Source organism: Salmo trutta, unplaced genomic scaffold (genome assembly GCF_901001165.1).
Source record: "Salmo trutta unplaced genomic scaffold, fSalTru1.1, whole genome shotgun sequence".
In the NCBI taxonomy this organism is placed as follows: domain Eukaryota; kingdom Metazoa; phylum Chordata; class Actinopteri; order Salmoniformes; family Salmonidae; genus Salmo; species Salmo trutta.
Window position 1 is genome coordinate 14,640 of NW_021823065.1, and position 19,842 is coordinate 34,481.

The 19,842-nt window shown below is 49.9% G+C and overlaps 1 protein-coding gene across 3 annotated transcripts in view; it reads left to right on the forward strand.

Moving 5' to 3' along the window:
- The window catches only part of LOC115188680 (tyrosine-protein phosphatase non-receptor type 12), a gene marked incomplete at its 5' end in the record, with an annotated part of 32,405 nt that extends 14,606 nt beyond the window's left edge, over nt 1-17,799 (forward strand). The window contains 6 exon segments of one of the 3 annotated variants that reach the window (XM_029747391.1): nt 3,353-4,233; nt 8,165-8,236; nt 12,031-12,107; nt 12,386-12,416; nt 14,957-15,070; nt 15,288-17,799. In XM_029747391.1, the coding sequence (XP_029603251.1) occupies nt 3,353-4,233; nt 8,165-8,236; nt 12,031-12,107; nt 12,386-12,416; nt 14,957-15,070; nt 15,288-15,349 (1,237 nt within the window). 3 annotated transcript variants of the gene reach the window in all.
- Nucleotides 17,800-19,842: the final 2,043 nt, after the last annotated feature.

The window sequence follows — 19,842 nt, forward strand, 5'->3', positions numbered from 1 at the left end:
CCTGGCTGGCTGACTGGCTGTAGTCCTGGCTGGCTGACTGGCTGTAGTCCTGGCTGGCTGACTGGCTGTAGTCCTAGCTGGCTGACTGGCTGTAGTCCTAGCTGGCTGACTGGCTGTAGTCCTAGCTGGCTGACTGGCTGTAGTCCTAGCTGGCTTGCTGGCTGGCTGTAGTCCTAGCTGGCTTGCTGGCTGGCTGTAGTCCTAGCTGGCTTGCTGGCTGGCTGTAGTCCTAGCTGGCTTGCTGGCTGGCTGTAGTCCTAGCTGGCTTGCTGGCTGGCTGTAGTCCTAGCTGGCTTGCTGGCTGGCTGTAGTCCTAGCTGGCTTGCTGGCTGGCTGTAGTTCTAGCTGACTGACTGTAGTCCTAGCTGGCTGGCTGACTGACTGTAGACCTAGCTGGCTGGCTGACTGTAGTCCTAGCTGGCTGGCTGACTGTAGTCCTAGCTGGCTGGCTGGCTGTAGTCCTAGCTGGCTGGCTGACTGTAGACCTAGCTGGCTGGCTGACTGTAGACCTAGCTGGCTGGCTGACTGTAGACCTAGCTGGCTGGCTGACTGTAGTCCTAGCTAGCTGGCTGGCTGACTGTAGTCCTAGCTGGCTGGCTGGCTGACTGTAGTCCTAGCTGGCTGGCTGGCTGACTGTAGTCCTAGCTGGCTGGCTGGCTGACTGTAGTCCTAGCTGGCTGGCTGGCTGACTGTAGTCCTGGCTGGCTGACTGTAGTCCTAGCTGGCTGGCTGGCTGACTGTAGTCCTGGCTGGCTGACTGTAGACCTAGCTGGCTGACTGTAGACCTAGCTGGCTGACTGTAGTCCTAGCTGGCTGACTGTAGACCTAGCTGGCTGACTCTCTGAGAACACACTGACTGTATGTACTGCGTAGTCATGTGCAGGGCATTAACCTGCGTTTGTCATGTGATCTTTATTTGGCACACGACCACATCTTGCTGAAAGTGTGTGTGAGAGAGTTCAGGAGATGGAACTTGACAGTTCACACACGTTTCTGAAGTTCTGAATGTTCCATCCCTCTGTGGTTACCATGTCACCCACTCTAGCAGACAACCTCAGTTTCCTGGAAAGGAAGGCTGGTCGACTATCTCTCTCTGAGTTCCATTCAGCCAGATTCCACTGTGTTATGTTACAGTGGAGGAAATAGAGGTCTACTGTGTTACCCCCCCGTGTTCACTAGGTAACTGTGTTACCCCCGTGTTCACTAGGTAACTGTGTTACCCCCCCCGTGTTCACTAGGTAACTGTGTTACCCCCCCGTGTTCACTAGGTAACTGTGTTACCCCCCCGTGTTCACTAGGTAACTGTGTTACCCCCCGTGTTCACTAGGTAACTGTGTTACCCCCCGTGTTCACTAGGTAACTGTGTTACCCCCCGTGTTCACTAGGTAACTGTGTTACCCCCCGTGTTCACTAGGTAACTGCGTTACCCCCCCGTGTTCACTAGGTAACTGCGTTACCCCCCCGTGTTCACTAGGTAACTGCGTTACCCCCCCGTGTTCACTAGGTAACTGCGTTTACCCCCCCCCCCGTGTTCACTAGGTAACTGCGTTACCCCCCCCCCCATGTTCACTAGGTAACTGCGTTACCCCCCCCCCCCGTGTTCACTAGGTAACCTGCGTTACCCCCCCCCCCCGTGTTCACTAGGTAACTGCGTTACCCCCCCCCCACCGTGTTCACTAGGTAACTGCGTTACCCCCCCCCCCCCGTGTTCACTAGGTAACTGCGTTACCCCCCCCCGTGTTCACTAGGTAACTGCGTTACCCCCCCGTGTTCACTAGGTAACTGCGTTACCCCCCGTGTTCACTAGGTAACTGCGTTACCCCCCGTGTTCACTAGGTAACTGCGTTACCCCCCGTGTTCACTAGGTAACTGCGTTACCCCCCGTGTTCACTAGGTAACTGCGTTACCCCCCTGTTCACTAGGTAACTGCGTTACCCCCCGTGTTCACTAGGTAACTGCGTTACCCCCCGTGTTCACTAGGTAACTGCGTTACCCCCGTGTTCACTAGGTAACTGAGTTACCCCCCCGTGTTCACTAGGTAACTGCGTTACCCCCCCGCGTTCACTAGGTAACTGCGTTACCCCCCCCGCGTTCACTAGGTAACTGCGTTACCCCCCCGCGTTCACTAGGTAACTGCGTTACCCCCCGCGTTCACTAGGTAACTGCGTTACCCCCCCCGTGTTCACTAGGTAACTGCGTTACCCCCCCCGTGTTCACTAGGTAACTGCGTTACCCCCCCGTGTTCACTAGGTAACTGCGTTACCCCCCGTGTTCACTAGGTAACTGCGTTAACCCCGTGTTCACTAGGTAACTGCGTTACCCCCCGTGTTCACTAGGTAACTGCGTTACCCCCCGTGTTCACTAGGTAACTGCGTTACCCCCCGTGTTCACTAGGTAACTGCGTTACCCCCCGTGTTCACTAGGTAACTGCGTTACCCCCCGTGTTCACTAGGTAACTGCGTTACCCCCCGTGTTCACTAGGTAACTGCGTTACCCCCGTGTTCACTAGGTAACTGCGTTACCCCCGTGTTCACTAGGTAACTGCGTTACCCCCCCGCGTTCACTAGGTAACTGCGTTACCCCCCCGCGTTCACTAGGTAACTGCGTTACCCCCCCGCGTTCACTAGGTAACTGCGTTACCCCCCGCGTTCACTAGGTAACTGCGTTACCCCCCGCGTTCACTAGGTAACTGCGTTACCCCCCGCGTTCACTAGGTAACTGCGTTACCCCCCGCGTTCACTAGGTAACTGCGTTACCCCCCGCGTTCACTAGGTTACTGCGTTACCCCCCGCGTTCACTAGGTTACTGCGTTACCCCCCGCGTTCACTAGGTTACTGCGTTACCCCCCGCGTTCACTAGGTTACTGCGTTACCCCCCGCGTTCACTAGGTTACTGCGTTACCCCCCGCGTTCACTAGGTTACTGCGTTACCCCCCGCGTTCACTAGGTTACTGCGTTACCCCCCGCGTTCACTAGGTAACTGCGTTCCCCCCGCGGTCACTAGGTAACTCCCCGCGGTCACTAGGTAACTCCCCGCGGTCACTAGGTAACTCCCCGCGGTCACTAGGTAACTCCCCGTGGTCACTAGGTAACTGCGTTACACACATTGTATTAGATGATCTGCTCTTATGTTGTGATGTATTTCAGGTAGATTACTGTGGTAAATCCATGATATTATGTACGTTTGGAGAAGTTGTTTTGGATTTAGACACATGTTTTGCCCTGCTATTGTCGTGTACATTGAAGTCTGCCATCTAGTGGTAGAATTTTTTGCATAAATATGAAGTTTGAATTGCTATTCGCTGTCTTTATTTCTCTCTCCCATCCCCCCCTCCCCCCCCCCTCTCTCTCAGCAGTCAGTTGGAAGGGGACGTGAAAGAGGAGATCCTTCAGCCCCCAGAGCCACGCCCGGTTCCTCCCATCCTGACCCCGTCTCCCCCCTCTGCCTTCCCCACCGTCACCAACGTACGTCAGGACAACGACCGCTACCACCCCAAGCCTGTCATCCACGTCCTGGCCTCTGCACAACAACAGCAGCAGCCCCAGAAAGCCCAGCAAGCCCCCGACCTGAAGGAGAACTATAACAAGACATCGTTGGACAGTGTCCCCTCAGGAGGCCCCCCTGCCCAGGCCCCCTCTCCCTCCTCCCCAGTGGACGGGGCAGTGCGTCTAGAGAGGAAGCTGAGTATTGAGATACAGAAGGTTCCGTTACAGGAGGGTCCTAAGAGCTTCGATGGTAACAGCAAGCTGCATAGATCCCTTGCCTTCAAGGCCCGCTCCAACACCTCCAGTTCCTCTCTTTCTGAGGACTCAGGGGCCGACGGGGGGCCCCCCAACATAACGCACCAGGGCGCCTTCGGACCCCTCCCCTCCCGCCCCAACCACCTGCCCCTTAAGGGGGAGAAGGGGGGTCAGGCAGGCTGGGTCAGCCCAGAGAAAGCCCCCACACCTCCAGCCCTGGTGGCTGGGTCAGAGAGCCTCCCCATCTCCAATCTGTCCTCTTCCCAGCCCCTCTCCTCCACCTCCACCCCTGTCAGGACTGCTCTGAGCTTCACCAATCCTCTGCACTCAGACTTCCCTGATGTGAAGGGAGATGGAGGAGGGGAGGGTTCCAGACCTTCATGGTCCTCCAAGGCTACGGCCACGGTTACGGCGGCCCATGGAGAACACCCGCCCAGGAAGGTGTCGACCATGTCCATCGCCGAGCAACGGTCGCCGACGGAAACGGCATCAAGTACGTGGTTACGTTAGGGCTTTTACTACCTAACCTACTTCCCTAACTCTGTTGGGCTGTGGTACTACTGACCAAAACAGACTAGGGACCAGACACAGGGACAGAAGATGGGCTGGGAGTCAGGGTCAGAGCTGGGTTCAAACACCATTTGAAATCATTGCAAATACTTTATCTGTGCTTGACTGAGCTTGCCTGGGGGCAATGGATCAATTTACGTCTCCAGGAAGACTAAAGCAAACGCTGAAAGTATGTTAAAGATTTCAAATAGTATTTGAACCCAGGTGGTCTGGTTGGGGTCCTATTATAAGGGCTGACTAAGGGTCAGGGGTTGTTGTGGTCAGCTGTAGGGTGGAGTAGCAGCTGACAGGCAGATCTAGGGTCAGTTTGTGGAGAGCTGGAGACTACATCCGTGGCCAGAGGGCACTGGCAGGCCACACTGTAATGACAGGCTGTCGAAACACACACACACACACACACACACACACACACACACACACACAAGGTATGTAGACCACAGGTCTATATAAACACACAGCACTGCGAGGGACAATGGAGACTGACCAGTCCAACTGCCAGTTTCAGACCACTGACTTGCAATATAGACTAATTATATACACACAGACTTGCTTATGGATGGCTTATGTGGAGAATTAACATTTTAATTATGTATAAAACAGATACTGTTTGTATACATTGAATATATTGTTATAAAATTTGTTAAACCATGGAACTAAAATGATCATGTCTTGTAACCCCCCCCCCCAAAAAGCGTCAATAAACTGAATTATTTCTGTATTTTTTCTTCCAACTCTGACCTGCTATAGTCACTCATTTTCTGAAGTACAGTAAATGTGTAATCTGCCGTTTTACCATGGTAACCCAGTCCTAGTCCACTGTAGAATGAGGACAAGACACACACACACACACACACACTCACACATAATGGTCTCACTGGAGGCTAATAAACGGACCAGGGCACGATAGTGTCACACCACACTGTGTGTGTTATTAGATGGTGTCTAGTTGTGTATTTCAGCTGTTCTAGCAGGCCTTGGCTTAGGGTTTAGGCTGTAGACTCAAGGCTCACGTTGGAGTTACCATAGTATTCTGTGACAGTGAAGGGACAGGACAGTACAGGACAGGACAGGAGGCTATGTGGGGCTATGTAAAGATGGTGGGGTTATGTCTATGGGTTGTGTGGGAGATGGGGCGGCCTGAGTGGGAGGAAGCATCTTATGGTAAGTCTTAAGATGAGAGGGGTAATGGTAAGTCTAAGGTGGGGTTATGTTGATGGGTAATGTAAGACTTGTCAGACAGTCTGTTATTGGATGATTTGTTGACTATGTGAAATGTTCTGAAGGTGAGATGAGTAAACATCTGATCATGTGTCTTCGGGCTCTGCTGTTCATGTCTCTGAGCTCATGGCATGTGGTGCTTTCTGACCATCCGTGCTTGGCGGGGGAGGTGTCTGCCTGCATGTCACCCCATTGGATGTGAGCCATTAGTGGTGCTCTGTGGGCCAAAGCATGGATTCATCTAACATCTGTCTGTGGTGCAGACATGGCCCACGACTGAGCTGGTTTGCAATGTAGGCTATATCCCAAATGGCTCCCTATATAGTGCACTACCTTTGACAAAAGGGTGCCATTTGGGGGACAGACTGTAATGCACCAGGCTGTTCTGCTTTCCCCAAGGAGAAGTATTGCTCGGCCTCAACAGGGTGTTTCAGACAGGAGAGGTGTTGCTCGGCCTCAACAGGGTGTTTCAGACAGGAGAGGTGTTGCTAGGCCTCAACAGGGTGTTTCAGACAGGAGAGGTGTTGCTCGGCCTCAACAGGGTGTTTCAGACAGGAGAGGTGTTGCTAGGCCTCAACAGGGTGTTTCAGACAGGAGAGGTGTTGCTAGGCCTCAACAGGGTGTTTCAGACAGGAGAGGAGTTGCTAGGCCTCAACAGGGTGTTTCAGACAGGAGAGGTGTTGCTCGGCCTCAACAGGGTGTTTCAGACAGGAGAGGTGTTGCTCGGCCTCAACAGGGTGTTTCAGACAGGAGAGGTGTTGCTAGGCCTCAACAGGGTGTTTCAGACAGGAGAGGTGTTGCTAGGCCTCAACAGGGTGTTTCAGACAGGAGAGGTGTTGCTAGGCCTCAACAGGGTGTTTCAGACAGGAGAGGTGTTGCTCGGCCTCAACAGGGTGTTTCAGACAGGAGAGGTGTTGCTCGGCCTCAACAGGGTGTTTCAGACAGGAGAGGTGTTGCTAGGCCTCAACAGGGTGTTTCAGACAGGAGAGGTGTTGCTCGGCCTCAACAGGGTGTTTCAGACAGGAGAGGTGTTGCTCGGCCTCAACAGGGTGTTTCAGACAGGAGAGGTGTTGCTAGGCCTCAACAGGGTGTTTCAGACAGGAGAGGTGTTGCTAGGCCTCAACAGGGTGTTTCAGACAGGAGAGGTGTTGCTCGGCCTCAACAGGGTGTTTCAGACAGGAGAGGTGTTGCTCGGCCTCAACAGGGTGTTTCAGACAGGAAAGGAGACAGTAGAATAGCCATTTGAGTGTCCGTGCATAATCGCAGACTTCTAGACAGGAAATAAAGTGGGCTATGGATGTGCAAAAGGCTCTGCTAGCAGGCGAGTGGTGTGGATAACCTGAAGCACAATCCAGTACAGCTCAATAATGTGTTTTCACAATGAACAATGTCTCCTGGAACCTCTTGTGTTTCGCTCCGTGCCCTCGTCAGAGTTGTTAGGCTGAGTGAGGAAGCAGACAGCGTCTGGGAGGATAGTTGATGTGGAAAGACTCCTCAGTAGAGATGGAAGGATGGAGATAGTGGTGAAGGGAGGGATGGAGCGGAGAGTGCTGTGAGCATGTGAGAGGTCACACTTGGATGAGCTGAGGCAGGCTGTGTGTGAGACTGAGAGCTGGCTAGTGGTCAAGCACCATGAAATGTTTCAGTGGGTCCTGGAAAGGGGATCGGTGGGTGCCTGGATGGATTTGTGTGGGTGGGGGGTAACAGTGCATGTGTGCACGGGTGTAAAGCCTCCTATATTGCCACGCTATGCACAATGTCCTGACAATCACTTAACTGCCCAGAGATGGGATTTTGATCAAAAGCAGCTGATGGGAATCGAGCGATATCCTAATCATGATCTCAAAATCACCTGATCTCTGATTGTATGATCTCTTGGCTTGTGATGTAAACAGCTGTGATTTGATGGGAATGATTGAATGTTTTGGTGTTGATTTTGGCTCTGCTTGGCTTTGTGGTGTGTTGTCTTGGTGGTTATGGCTCTGAATCTGGGAGGATGTATTCTGAGCTTCTCTCTGGCTGCATCTGAAATGGTACCTTTGTCTTTACACTGCACTGCTTCACCTAGTGCACTGCTTCACCTAGTGCACTGCTTCACCTAGTGCACTACTTCACCTAGTGCACTACTTCACCTAGTGCACTACTTCACCTAGTGCACTACTTCACCTAGTGCACTGCTTCACCTAGTGCACTACTTCACCTAGAGCTCTGGCTAAAAGTGGTGCACTACTTCACCTAGTGCTCTGGCTAAAAGTAGTGCACTACTTCACCTAGAGCTCTGGCTAAAAGTGGTGCACTACTTCACCTAGTGCTCTGGCTAAAAGTAGTGCACTACTTCACCTAGAGCTCTGGCTAAAAGTAGTGCACTACTTCACCTAGAGCTCTGGCTAAAAGTGGTGCACTACTTCACCTAGAGCTCTGGCTAAAAGTAGTGCACTACTTCCCCTAGTGCTCTGGCTAAAAGTGGTGCACTACTTCACCTAGAGCTCTGGCTAAAAGTAGTGCACTTAATCATTAGGAATAGGGCACCATTTCAGATGTACCTGTTTCTCGCTGTCGTTTGATTGTTGATTGGCCGTCGATTTGACCTTTGACCCCTGGTAGTAACCCCTGCTGTACTCTGACCTCTGACCCAGACAGTGACCAGAGTGAAGATTCCCCTCCCCCTCTACCTGAGAGAACCCCAGAGTCCTTCGTTTTGGCCACAGGTGTGTTTTAACGGTCCGAGACGAGGGATCAACTTGATCTCCCAGTCTTGGTCTCATACATCAGGAATGGTGAGATGTAGTAAGATGAATGGCGTCATGAGACTACAGACGAGGGTCTGCAATTTCCAACATCCTGGAGAGCCACTGTGTTGCAGGCTTTTGTTCCAGCCCAACTGTAAGTTAACACATCTGATTTAAAATGATCAACTAATCATAGTCTCCTATTTTAAATTGTGAAAAGGTGAATTGAGTGTTTTTGACCTGGGCTGGAACAAAAACCTGCACCTTCGGGAATTCTTCAGCCCTCCAGGACTGGCTCCACCCCTTGGTCTGCCTGCTGTCTTCTGCTGCAGTGTGGTGGCTTGACACAAGAGGGCGCCAGAAACAACTCTGCAGACCCTGAACATGGATGGGTTTGCCTTCTCAATCAGTCATCTCAGCTTCAGAACTCTTCCAGATTACTGTTGATATGACTGTTGTTGAGAGAGCACGGAAATGAAATTACGGCCTTTTTAATGAAGTCATCTCGGATTCTCTGCAGTATATATCCAGTCTGTAGATGTAAGCCGGACACCACCATACAAAAGGGGGGGGGCTCTCGAGTGGCTCAGCGGTCTAAGGCACTGCATCTCAGTGCTAGAGGCGTCACTACAGACCCTGGTTCGATTCCAGGCTGTATCACAACCGGCTGTGATTGGGAGTCCCATCGGGCGGTGCAGAATTGGCCCAGCGTCGTTAGGGTTTGGACGGGGTAGGCCGTCATTGTAAAAATAATTTGTTGTTAACGGACTTGCCCAGTTAAATAAATAAAAAGCCTTGAGGTTGCCCAAACATCTCCTTACTGTTCCAACACCACTCAACTTCTATTAGGGACGTACATATGGCCAGGAGGTTTTCATCACCATGTGACCAGACCAGGAAGTACTTCAGGCCCCAGGAAAAGTCTACAAATACAACTAGGGCCCTGAGTTTTTACAGATCAGCTCAGATGATCTGAAAAACTCCTGATCCTATGTCTCCCCAGCAGCAGTACCTGACTGACATTGATACTATGGTGATGTCATTAGGCCCAAGGGCAGAAGTTGCAGGACCGCCAGATAATTCATTCTAGAGATCATTATAAGCAGAGTCCAACTGGGTCCAGCTCTGAGGGTTAATGGTAATGGACGTTTCCCCAACTAGAACTTTTCATCATAGCCTCCAGAGAGCTGTGTTATTGTTACCACAGGCAGCAGGGCTACTGACTGGTTCATAGCCTCCAGAGAGCTGTGTTATTGTTACCACAGGCAGCAGGGCTACTGACTGGTTCATAGCCTCCAGAGAGCTGTGTTATTGTTACCACAGGCAGCAGGGCTACTGACTGGTTCATAGCCTCCAGAGAGCTGTGTTATTGTTACCACAGGCAGCAGGGCTACTGACTGGTTCATAGCCTCCAGAGAGCTGTGTTATTGTTACCACAGGCAGCAGGGCTACTGACTGGTTCATAGCCTCCAGAGAGCTGTGTTATTGTTACCACAGGCAGCAGGGCTACTGACTGGTTCTCAATGCAAGATTGTTTTTGTTTGTTTACACATATGATAATGCGGTGCCACAATTACCAAGGTGGCACAAATATTGCCACTTCCAAATTAGCTTCTGAGTTGGTTAAGGAACTTTTTGTACCAGCAGGGCGATGTCAAATAACCCTGGTCCGCTCAAACCAGAGTCCCACCCCCCACTGTCCTCTAATGGTTCCTCTCTGAATCCCCATTCAACTGTTATGTACCCCTGTGCTGCTGTGAAGGGAGGGAGGTAGGGATGAATGGATGGAGCGAGACAGGGATGGAGGTAGGGATGAATGGATGGAGCGAGACAGGGATGGAGGGAGGTAGTGATGAATGGATGGAGCGAGACAGGGATGGAGGGAGGTAGGGATGAATGGATGGAGCAAGACAGGGATGGAGGGAGGTAGAGATGAATGGATGGAGCGAGACAGGGATGGAGGGAGGTAGGGATGAATGGATGGAGCGAGACAGGGAGGTAGGGATGAATGGATGGAGCGAGACAGGGAGGGATGGAGGTAGGGATGAATGGATGGAGCGAGACAGGGATGGAGGGAGGTAGTGATGAATGGATGGAGCGAGACAGGGATGGAGGGAGGTAGGGATGAATGGATGGAGCGAGACAGGGATGGAGGGAGGTAGGGATGAATGGATGGAGCGAGACAGGGATGGAGGGAGGTAGGGATGAATGGATGGAGTGAGACAGGGATGGAGGGAGGTAGGGATGAATGGATGGAGTGAGACAGGGACGGAGGGAGGTAGGGATGAATGGATGGAGCGAGACAGGGACGGAGGGAGGTAGGGATGAATGGATGGAGCGAGACAGGGACGGAGGGAGGTAGGGATGAATGGATGGAGCGAGACAGGGACGGAGGGAGGTAGGGATGAATGGATGGAGCGAGACAGGGATGGAGGTAGGGATGAATGGATGGAGCGAGACAGGGATGGAGGTAGGGATGAATGGATGGAGCGAGACAGGGAGGTAGGGATGAATGGATGGAGCGAGACAGGGATGGAGGGAGGTAGGGATGAATGGATGGAGCGAGACAGGGATGGAGGGAGGTAGGGATGAATGGATGGAGCGAGACAGGGACGGAGGGAGGTAGGGATGAATGGATGGAGCGAGACAGGGATGGAGGGAGGTAGAGATGAATGGATGGAGCGAGACAGGGAGGTAGGGATGAATGGATGGAGCGAGACAGGGATGGAGGGAGGTAGGGATGAATGGATGGAGCGAGACAGGGACGGAGGGAGGTAGGGATGAATGGATGGAGCGAGACAGGGACGGAGGGAGGTAGGGATGAATGGATGGAGCGAGACAGGGATGGAGGGAGGTAGGGATGAATGGATGGAGCGAGACAGGGATGGAGGGAGGTAGTGATGAATGGATGGAGCGAGACAGGGACGGAGGGAGGTAGGGATGAATGGATGGAGCGAGACAGGGATGGAGGTAGTGATGAATGGATGGAGCGAGACAGGGATGGAGGTAGGGATGAATGGATGGAGCGAGACAGGGATGGAGGGCAGAGTTAACATGCTCTCATTAGATTGTGTGTTCGTGACATTTATCAAATGACAGTTTTAGTAACGTGAACAGGGTACAGTGAAATTCTTCAGCTCCAAACTACAACATGCAGGTCAAAGAAGTTAATAGAACAACTAATATTAATAATAATACTAAGTCAAATACTAGAATATAAAAAGATCACAAGACCGCATATATACGTTTCCAACTGGTGTTGCGTTTCCAACTAGTGTTGCGTTTCCAACTAGTGTTGCGTTTCCAACTGGTGTTGCGTTTGGTGTTGCGTTTCCAACTGGTGTTGCGTTTCCAACTGGTGTTGCGTTTCCAACTGGTGTTGCGTTTCCAACTGGTGTTGCGTTTCCAACTGGTGTTGCGTTTCCAACTGGTGTTGCGTTTCCAACTGGTGTTAAACACAATGAAGACAGGAAGGGCAGGGTCAACATTAAAAGCTGAGGAGACAGAGGTTGATCAACGGAACAGTCGTAATTGGCGCTTAAATGACCTCCAGCATGTAAGAACAGTTACAGCTACAATGGAATGAATGAGGAGGTCAGTGGTTCATAAAGACGGTTGAAAAGGGACGTCTCATGGCCAGACTCTTGTGTCCGCAGCCTAGAAACCTGCCACCTAAGGCTACCAAATATATAGAGTTATGGTGTCTCTCTATGGAAGTCTCTCTCTTGTCTTTTACTTTCTCCCTCTTTCTCTCTCTCTCTGTGCATCTCCAGACCCATCAGAGTTGGAGGCACCAGGATCATCAGACTGGACTATCTCAGAGGACCAGTCAGGAAAAGGTTTTCCTAAGGTAAACACCATTATCACCAGCTTCATAGAAACAACCTCTAGACTTCTGTTCTCCAGTCCTGCTTCTGGGGACCCACGGGGTGTGCAGGGTTTTGTTCCAGCCCAGTACTAGCAGACCTGATTCAACTCATTAAGGGCTTGATGATGCGTTGATTGAGTTGTGGTATTACTAGGCAGGAACAACTGCTTTAGGCTACTTTATATGTTCCGTTGAGATACGCCCTCATCAACTCTTCTTCAGCCCTGTTATTAATCTGTGTCCTCTGTCTCTGTCCACAGGAGCAGAGGAGTGCACAGGTAGCAGAGAGAGGTAGGTGGCTCATCTCTTCAGTGTTTAGGCTAAATGATTGGCTGCCCAGGCTTCCTCTGATGGCATGGTGGGGGGGCGATCTCATTGCCCAACATAAGCCCTAATATGCATCCCAAATGACACCCTATTCCCTATATAGTGCATGGGCCCTGGTCCAAAGTAGTGCACTATGAAGGGGATAGAGTGCAGTTTGGGCCTCACTATGAAGGGATTAGAGTGTGATTTGGGCCTCAGTCAGTCTCAGATGTGGTTTTGTCCCTCCCTCTCAGATGGGTGATTAGGAGAGAGCAGGGGTTTGGCTGTAAAACACCACTCTGTTCTGCTGTTTGATGTTCAGATTGGTGATTAGGAGAGAGCAGGGGTTTGGCTGTAAAACACCATGTCGTTAAATGATCTAAAAGGTCTGGTCTGGAGGTCTGTCTGGTCTGGAGGTCTGTCTGGTCTGGAGGTCTGTCTGGTCTGGAGGTCTGTCTGGTCTGGAGGTCTGGAGTTCTGTCTGGAGGTCTGGAGTTCTGTCTGGAGGTCTGGAGTTCTGTCTGGAGGTCTGGAGTTCTGTCTGGAAGGAGGTCTGGAGTTCTGTCTGGAAGGAGGTCTGGAGTTCTGTCTGGAAGGAGGTCTGGAGTTCTGTCTGGAAGGAGGTCTGGAGTTCTGTCTGGAAGGAGGTCTGGAGTTCTGTCTGGTCTGGAGTTCTGTCTGGTCTGGAGTTCTGTCTGGAAGGAGGTCTGGAGTTCTGTCTGGAAGGAGGTCTGGAGTTCTGTCTGGAAGGAGGTCTGGAGTTCTGTCTGGAAGGAGGTCTGGAGTTCTGTCTGGTCTGGAGTTCTGTCTGGAGTTCTGTCTGGTCTGGAGTTCTGTCTGGAGTTCTGTCTGGTCTGGAGTTCTGTCTGGAGTTCTGTCTGGTCTGGAGTTCTGTCTGGAGTTCTGTCTGGTCTGGAGTTCTGTCTGGAGTTCTGTCTGGTCTGGAGTTCTGCCTGGAGTTCTGTCTGGTCTGGAGTTCTGTCTGGTCTGGAGTTCTGGAGTTCTGTCTGGTCTGGAGTTCTGTCTGGTCTGGAGTTCTGTCTGGTCTGGAGGTCTGGAGTTCTGTCTGGTCTGGAGGTCTGGAGTTCTGTCTGGTCTGGAGTTCTGTCTGGTCTGGAGGTCTGGAGTTCTGTCTGGTCTGGAGGTCTGGAGTTCTGTCTGGTCTGGAGGTCTGGAGTTCTGTCTGGAAGGAGGTCTGGAGTTCTGTCTGGAAGGAGGTCTGGAGTTCTGTCTGGAAGGAGGTCTGGAGTTCTGTCTGGAAGGAGGTCTGGAGTTCTGTCTGGTCTGGTGTTCTGTCTGGTCTGGAGTTCTGTCTGGTCTGGAGTTCTGTCTCTCTGGTCTGGTCTGGAGTTCTGTCTATCTGTCTCTCTGGTCTGGACTGGAGTTCTGTCTGTCTGGTCTGGACTGGAGTTCTGTCTGTCTGTCTGGTCTGGACTGGAGTTCTGTCTGTCTGTCTGGTCTGGACTGGAGTTCTGTCTGTCTGTCTGGTCTGGACTGGAGTTCTGTCTGTCTGTCTGGTCTGGACTGGAGTTCTGTCTGTCTGTCTGGACTGGAGTTCTGTCTGTCTGTCTGTCTGGTCTGGACTGGAGTTCTGTCTGTCTGTCTGTCTGGTCTGGACTGGAGTTCTGTCTGTCTGTCTGTCTGGTCTGGACTGGAGTTCTGTCTGTCTGTCTGTCTGTCTGGTCTGGACTGGAGTTCTGTCTGTCTGTCTGTCTGTCTGTCTGGTCTGGACTGGAGTTCTGTCTGTCTGTCTGTCTGGTCTGGACTGGAGTTCTGTCTGTCTGTCTGTCTGGTCTGGACTGGAGTTCTGTCTGTCTGGTCTGGACTGGAGTTCTGTCTGTCTGTCTGTCTGTCTGGTCTGGACTGGAGTTCTGTCTGTCTGTCTGGTCTGGACTGGAGTTCTGTCTGTCTGTCTGGTCTGGACTGGAGTTCTGTCGGTCTGTCTGGTCTGGACTGGAGGTCTGTCTGTCTGTCTGTCTGGTCTGGACTGGAGGTCTGTCTGTCTGTCTGGTCTGGACTGGAGGTCTGTCTGTCTGTCTGTCTGGTCTGGACTGGAGGTCTGTCTGGTCTGGACTGGAGTTCTGTCGGTCTGTCTGGTCTGGACTGGAGTTCTGTCGGTCTGTCTGGTCTGGACTGGAGTTCTGTCGGTCTGGTCTGGAAGGAGGTCTGTCGGTCTGGTCTGGAAGGAGGTCTGTCTGTCTGTGGTCTGGTCTGGAAGGAGGTCTGTCGGTCTGGAGTTCTGTCTGTCGGTCTGGTCTGGAAGGAGGTCTGTCTGTCTGTGGTCTGGTCTGGAAGGAGGTCTGTCTGTCTGTGGTCTGGTCTGGAAGGAGGTCTGTCTGTCTGTGGTCTGGTCTGGAAGGAGGTCTGTCGGTCTGTGGTCTGGTCTGGAAGGAGGCAAACACTGTTCCACAAATGACCCTGAAATGATAAGACTGTAGGCATTTATTAAAGGAACAGCTGTGTGTGTGTGCTACGGTGTGTTACTGCGTGACAGGGAAACCTGACACTGTGTCTGTTTGTCCTAGAACCGTCAGGAGAGAGGAGTAAGAAGATTTCAGATGCAGCAGGAGTAGAAACATCAGCTGCCAACACCACAGTAGCAGACAGCACAGCAGAGAGCAAGGCTTCCTCAGAGATGGGTGGGTGAGAGGAGGAGGAGGAGGGAAAGTCATAGTAAATATGGTCATGTTGTTTACTATAACTAGGGCCCTGAGTTGTTCCTGACCAGGAAAACTCTGCTTTCTAGTCATAACATATAACCACAACCAAGAACCAGAATTTTTCCTGGTCAGGTGACGTGGCCTGAAAAACTCCCAAACGCTTTAATCATATCACTGTTCTTCTCTTGTCTTCCAGGTTACGGTAACCGCTGCACACAACCCAAAGGCCCCAGGGACCCCCCTACACAGTGGACATGATCATGGCTTCTACCTATAGCCAACGCCTCCTTCACTGCCCTCCTCCACCCTCCAAATCCTCCTTGATCCTCACCTTGTCTCTTTCAAGTGCCACTGTGTATGAAGGAGATGACTGGGTGCTGTCCCATCCTTGGACACTGCCATCTTTTCCTAACTAATAGGGCAGATGTGAAATGGCACCCTATTCCCTATATAGTGCACTGTATATTTGGCCAGAGTCTTGTACATGTAGGTAACAGGGTGCCATTTGAGACAAAGCCTAAAACACAATCTGCAAAGCAATTTAGATAATCTACCCAGGATGCAACGGTACACCTTTCTGCTGTACTTGTGCCAGTTGCCAGGGGCTCTCTGTGTGCTGGTGCTATTATGTGTTTCCCAAATGGAACTCCATTCCATATATAGTGCACTACTTTTGACCAGTGACCATGGGCTCTGGTCAAAAGTAGTGCACTACTTAGGGAATAGTGTGTCATTTGGGATGTACAATTATCTTATCTCCTTCTCTGCTGGGACCATACAAACCTGCCTTATTCCCTTTGGGGGCAAATCCTAACTTCCACTTAAGTTGAATTTTCACTTAGTCATGAGGATGTGAATGGGAGACAATTTGTCTTAAATGCAAGTTAGGATTTGACTCTTAGTCCGAAACAATCCGTCACATTGGATCCTGATTCATCTTTTTGTTTAGTTTTCTATTCCAGAACAATACTTGACTTTCTTATCTTCTGTACTTTTAGACTTGTATTATGCCATGACAGAAGAAGACATTTATCACTAGGGACAGAGGACTACTGTTATTATTTACTTTCATTTTCATTTCTTTGCTAACTTCTCGATAGCTATATATGCATTGTTATATAAATGTACAGGGCAACTAGGTATATAATATTTAATGTGCTATCTCTAAATATTCTTATTAACAGAAGATGTAACATCTGTCCATGACACCCCTCCCTCTCCCCAGTGTTCCTCCAACTGTAAATTATTTGCCCTCTTGTTCTAGCAAATATTGCAGGGTTTTGTTCTAATGATGTTTAAAGGTTTTGGATCAGCTGGACCTGGCATAGCGCCGTCCTCTTGCTGAGATGGCAAACGGGCTCAAGATTGTGTGATAATGCTCTTTTTGTAAATTCTATTGTAAAGGATATTTTTGTATATGCCGTTTCTCCTCTCTTCAGTTTCTGCCCTACTACACCAGGGATAGTCCACTCCAGTCCGGGAGGACTTCAAGACTCCTGGATTTCTTTCTCTCTCGCTCCTTCTAATCAGACTAATTAAGACCTGGTGATGACATCACCAGATGATTAGACTCTCTGGCCAATCAGAGACATGATTCAATCAATCAATTAACTAAACCAGGAGTACTTTGTCGTTCCAGGCCTGGAGTTGAATTCCCTTGGACCCTAACTGCTACCACTAGCATTTGTTTTGGAGCCCGCCTGTGCCTTTTGGAGAGTGCTGCCCCCTCCCATCATCAGCAGCTGCAGCACGTGTAGCGACGTGCTCAGCCGTGTTGGTTGGTCCACTCCTCTTGGAAACTGCTTGCATCCCAAATGGAACCCTATTCCTTATATAGTCCACTACTTTTGACCAGACCAGTCTCGAGTCAAAAGTAGTGCACTATGTAGGGAATAGGGCCCTATGGGGACTCTGGTCAAAAGTAGTGCACTATATAGGGAACATGGTGCCATTTTGGGACACAGGCCTCTCTAAGAAACACCCCTCCTCCTCCCACACAACACAGACCTGTTTGTATGTTGCAGAAATCAATGGACCCGTCAGTAAAGACTAAAGACATCAAGTAGAACATGCTTCCTTGTTTTCCTACATCGTGTTTTAAAGAGTCTCTAGAGGGGCTGGGGGAGTAGTGCTGGGGCTTCCTGTGTGTGGGTGGGGATTCTCTCTCTCTGTGTATGTGTGTGTGTGTGTGTGTGTGAGATCATGCTGTAGGTGTTCAGAGGGATGAGTACATTGCACTGTCTTGGGACTTAGCAGGAAGTGAGCTCAGCGGGAGTTCTCATCAACCTGGGGTTTTCCCCACACACAGACACACACACACACACGGTTCCATATAAGGTCCACTTAGGCCTGGGGTTTATCCTTCATATGTTCTAATGTGACACATTTTCTCACTGTAGGTTGGCACATGATGCATGACACACACTTCATTTGGAAGGGTTTTAGTATGTGTTAGAAATGACTTCCCACACACCTGGGGGTTTCCTCTGCATGTGTTTGACACTCATTTCCTCCCTGTGACTGCAGGTGGGGGAGTTATTGATGAGGCATGTCACACTGACACCAACACACTTCTATCGGGGGCAGATTTCTGGAATGTATTGGGCTCACGTGTTCCAATAACATGACATTGTTTACACGTTTCAAATCCGAAGCTACTGGTCCCATTGAGGAAGCTCAGTTTAATGAATAAAGATCTACAACTGGAATGAATTGTGTACTGGCCAACACTCTTCTTCGCTTCATATCTGGCTCAGGTCCTGGACTAGTCTCTCAGATAATTATTGAGAAAGCGGAGCTGTGCAAACACCAATTTTAAAGGTATTGATTTATGAATAAGTGTGCCTAGCAGTAGTAGTGCATCCTTCAATGATCTGGAGAGAATAACGGTAGAGTACAGTTGGGAAGTGCTTTGTGGCTTAATAACACACACACACAGTATACATTACAGTATCTTTAGCTTGTTAGCTACCTAGCTAATCAAAATATCAGTTTGCATGTATTGATTAACCTCAGCTTGATACCACCATATAGCTAGCTATATGCAGTAGCCTAGGTTTGTTCCAATACACTTCTTATGACTGGCGGTGGTAACATGGTCCAATCAGCTGTGTTGTATGTAGCCTATGTTCATGGTGTGCCAACTCCCTATTGCTTGGGAAATGAAGATGGATTCATATTTAATGCCAGGGTAGTGTTTCTGTTTCCAAAGAAAAGACGGATGTTGCAGACGTGACTGGCCGTAACAGCATCCACTTCTGTCTACTTCAGTGCCTGGCTGCCACACAGCCTGTCTGCGCTGCTGCGCTTCAGTTTCAACTCTAGTTCTGTAACTCTTACGTCTTAAACAGAACATAAACCATACAGACATATTTCTCACTGACATACTGAACTCAAGGCCGCATATCTCTGTGATCAGTGTATCCTGTGTGTGTGTATATATATATATATATATATTGCAATGAACCGATGCAGCGATGTCTTGACTGCCACTGACTGCACTCACACATGATTTCAGAGAAGCTGACAGATGAGAAGTGATTCAGAACACGGAGGGCCGGTATTATCTCAGAGTATTCTATTAGTCTGTTTCTATGTTCTCTGTTCTCTCGCTCTGTGGTTGAACTGGTGTTAGCGGCACCAGAAAAGGGGAATAATGAAATGGCATTTTTATTCAGCATCAGTGGCATAGCAGGTCTTGGTTTACCGTCAAGTAATTGCGAAGGGACTGAGATATTCTATTGTAGGCCGTTTTTAGATTGCTAAAGCACGCCACGGACAGACTTAAAGCACAAAGGGGATTATATCATACTAATGCGTGGCTTGCTGTTCTGGACTGTCATCTCTCACTGTCTGTTGCTCTGAGGGGCAAGGGGGAAGACTGCACTGTTTTCACAATGAGTATTGAGCAAACTCTCTGGTTTCCTGTCAGATCTCATGAGAAAATAAAGTGCTTCAGCAAAACTGCATGGGGCTGATTTAGTTCATCTATGGTTGACCATGTAACCATGGTGAAAACCTGTCCTTGATCATCCAATAAGGTCACTGAACAAAGATCTCTCAAAATCGGCATTTCACACGTTAGTAGATGCTTTAAAACTTTGCAATAACGATGTAGTATGACCATGAATGGTTTCATGATGCGCACATGTCCTTGATCGTCCATTAAGGTCACTGAACAACATCCTATCCGTGTATACTTCCTAACATTGTAATTGCATGTAGCATTGGGGCCATATGGGTCTCTTTATAAAACATATGTTAATCACAAAGACTAACCTGGATAAATCAAGGTTAAAAAAATGTTACTCATAATTTGCTCTGAGAGCATTTACAGAGAAATACTCAACAATGAACACATCCAGAGAGAATTGTCAAACAGCAATTTTCCTCCCTATCTGTGAACAGTTGGCACCTGTAAACGGCAGACAGCAGGTGAGCCTGTGTAGTGGCCAGCAGCACTAAATAGACCTTCAATCATCACCTGGGGTTTGTCAATGGATAAAAGCATTTATAAACCCCCACATTACAGCATTCACACAGAGACAGCTGGTGGTTGTGCACAGTAGCCTACTAAAACGGTATATATGGCTGTAACAGCCTGGATTTTTTTATAATGGAAAATGCAGTCAGATCTCCCTTAGGAAAGAGGTCTTCTGACCACAATGGGACTTGAATTGTTAAATAAAAGACTGAGCAGAAGGTAAGGTTGTTCAGAGCCCAAGTTGCAGGTTTATCCAACCAAGGATGTA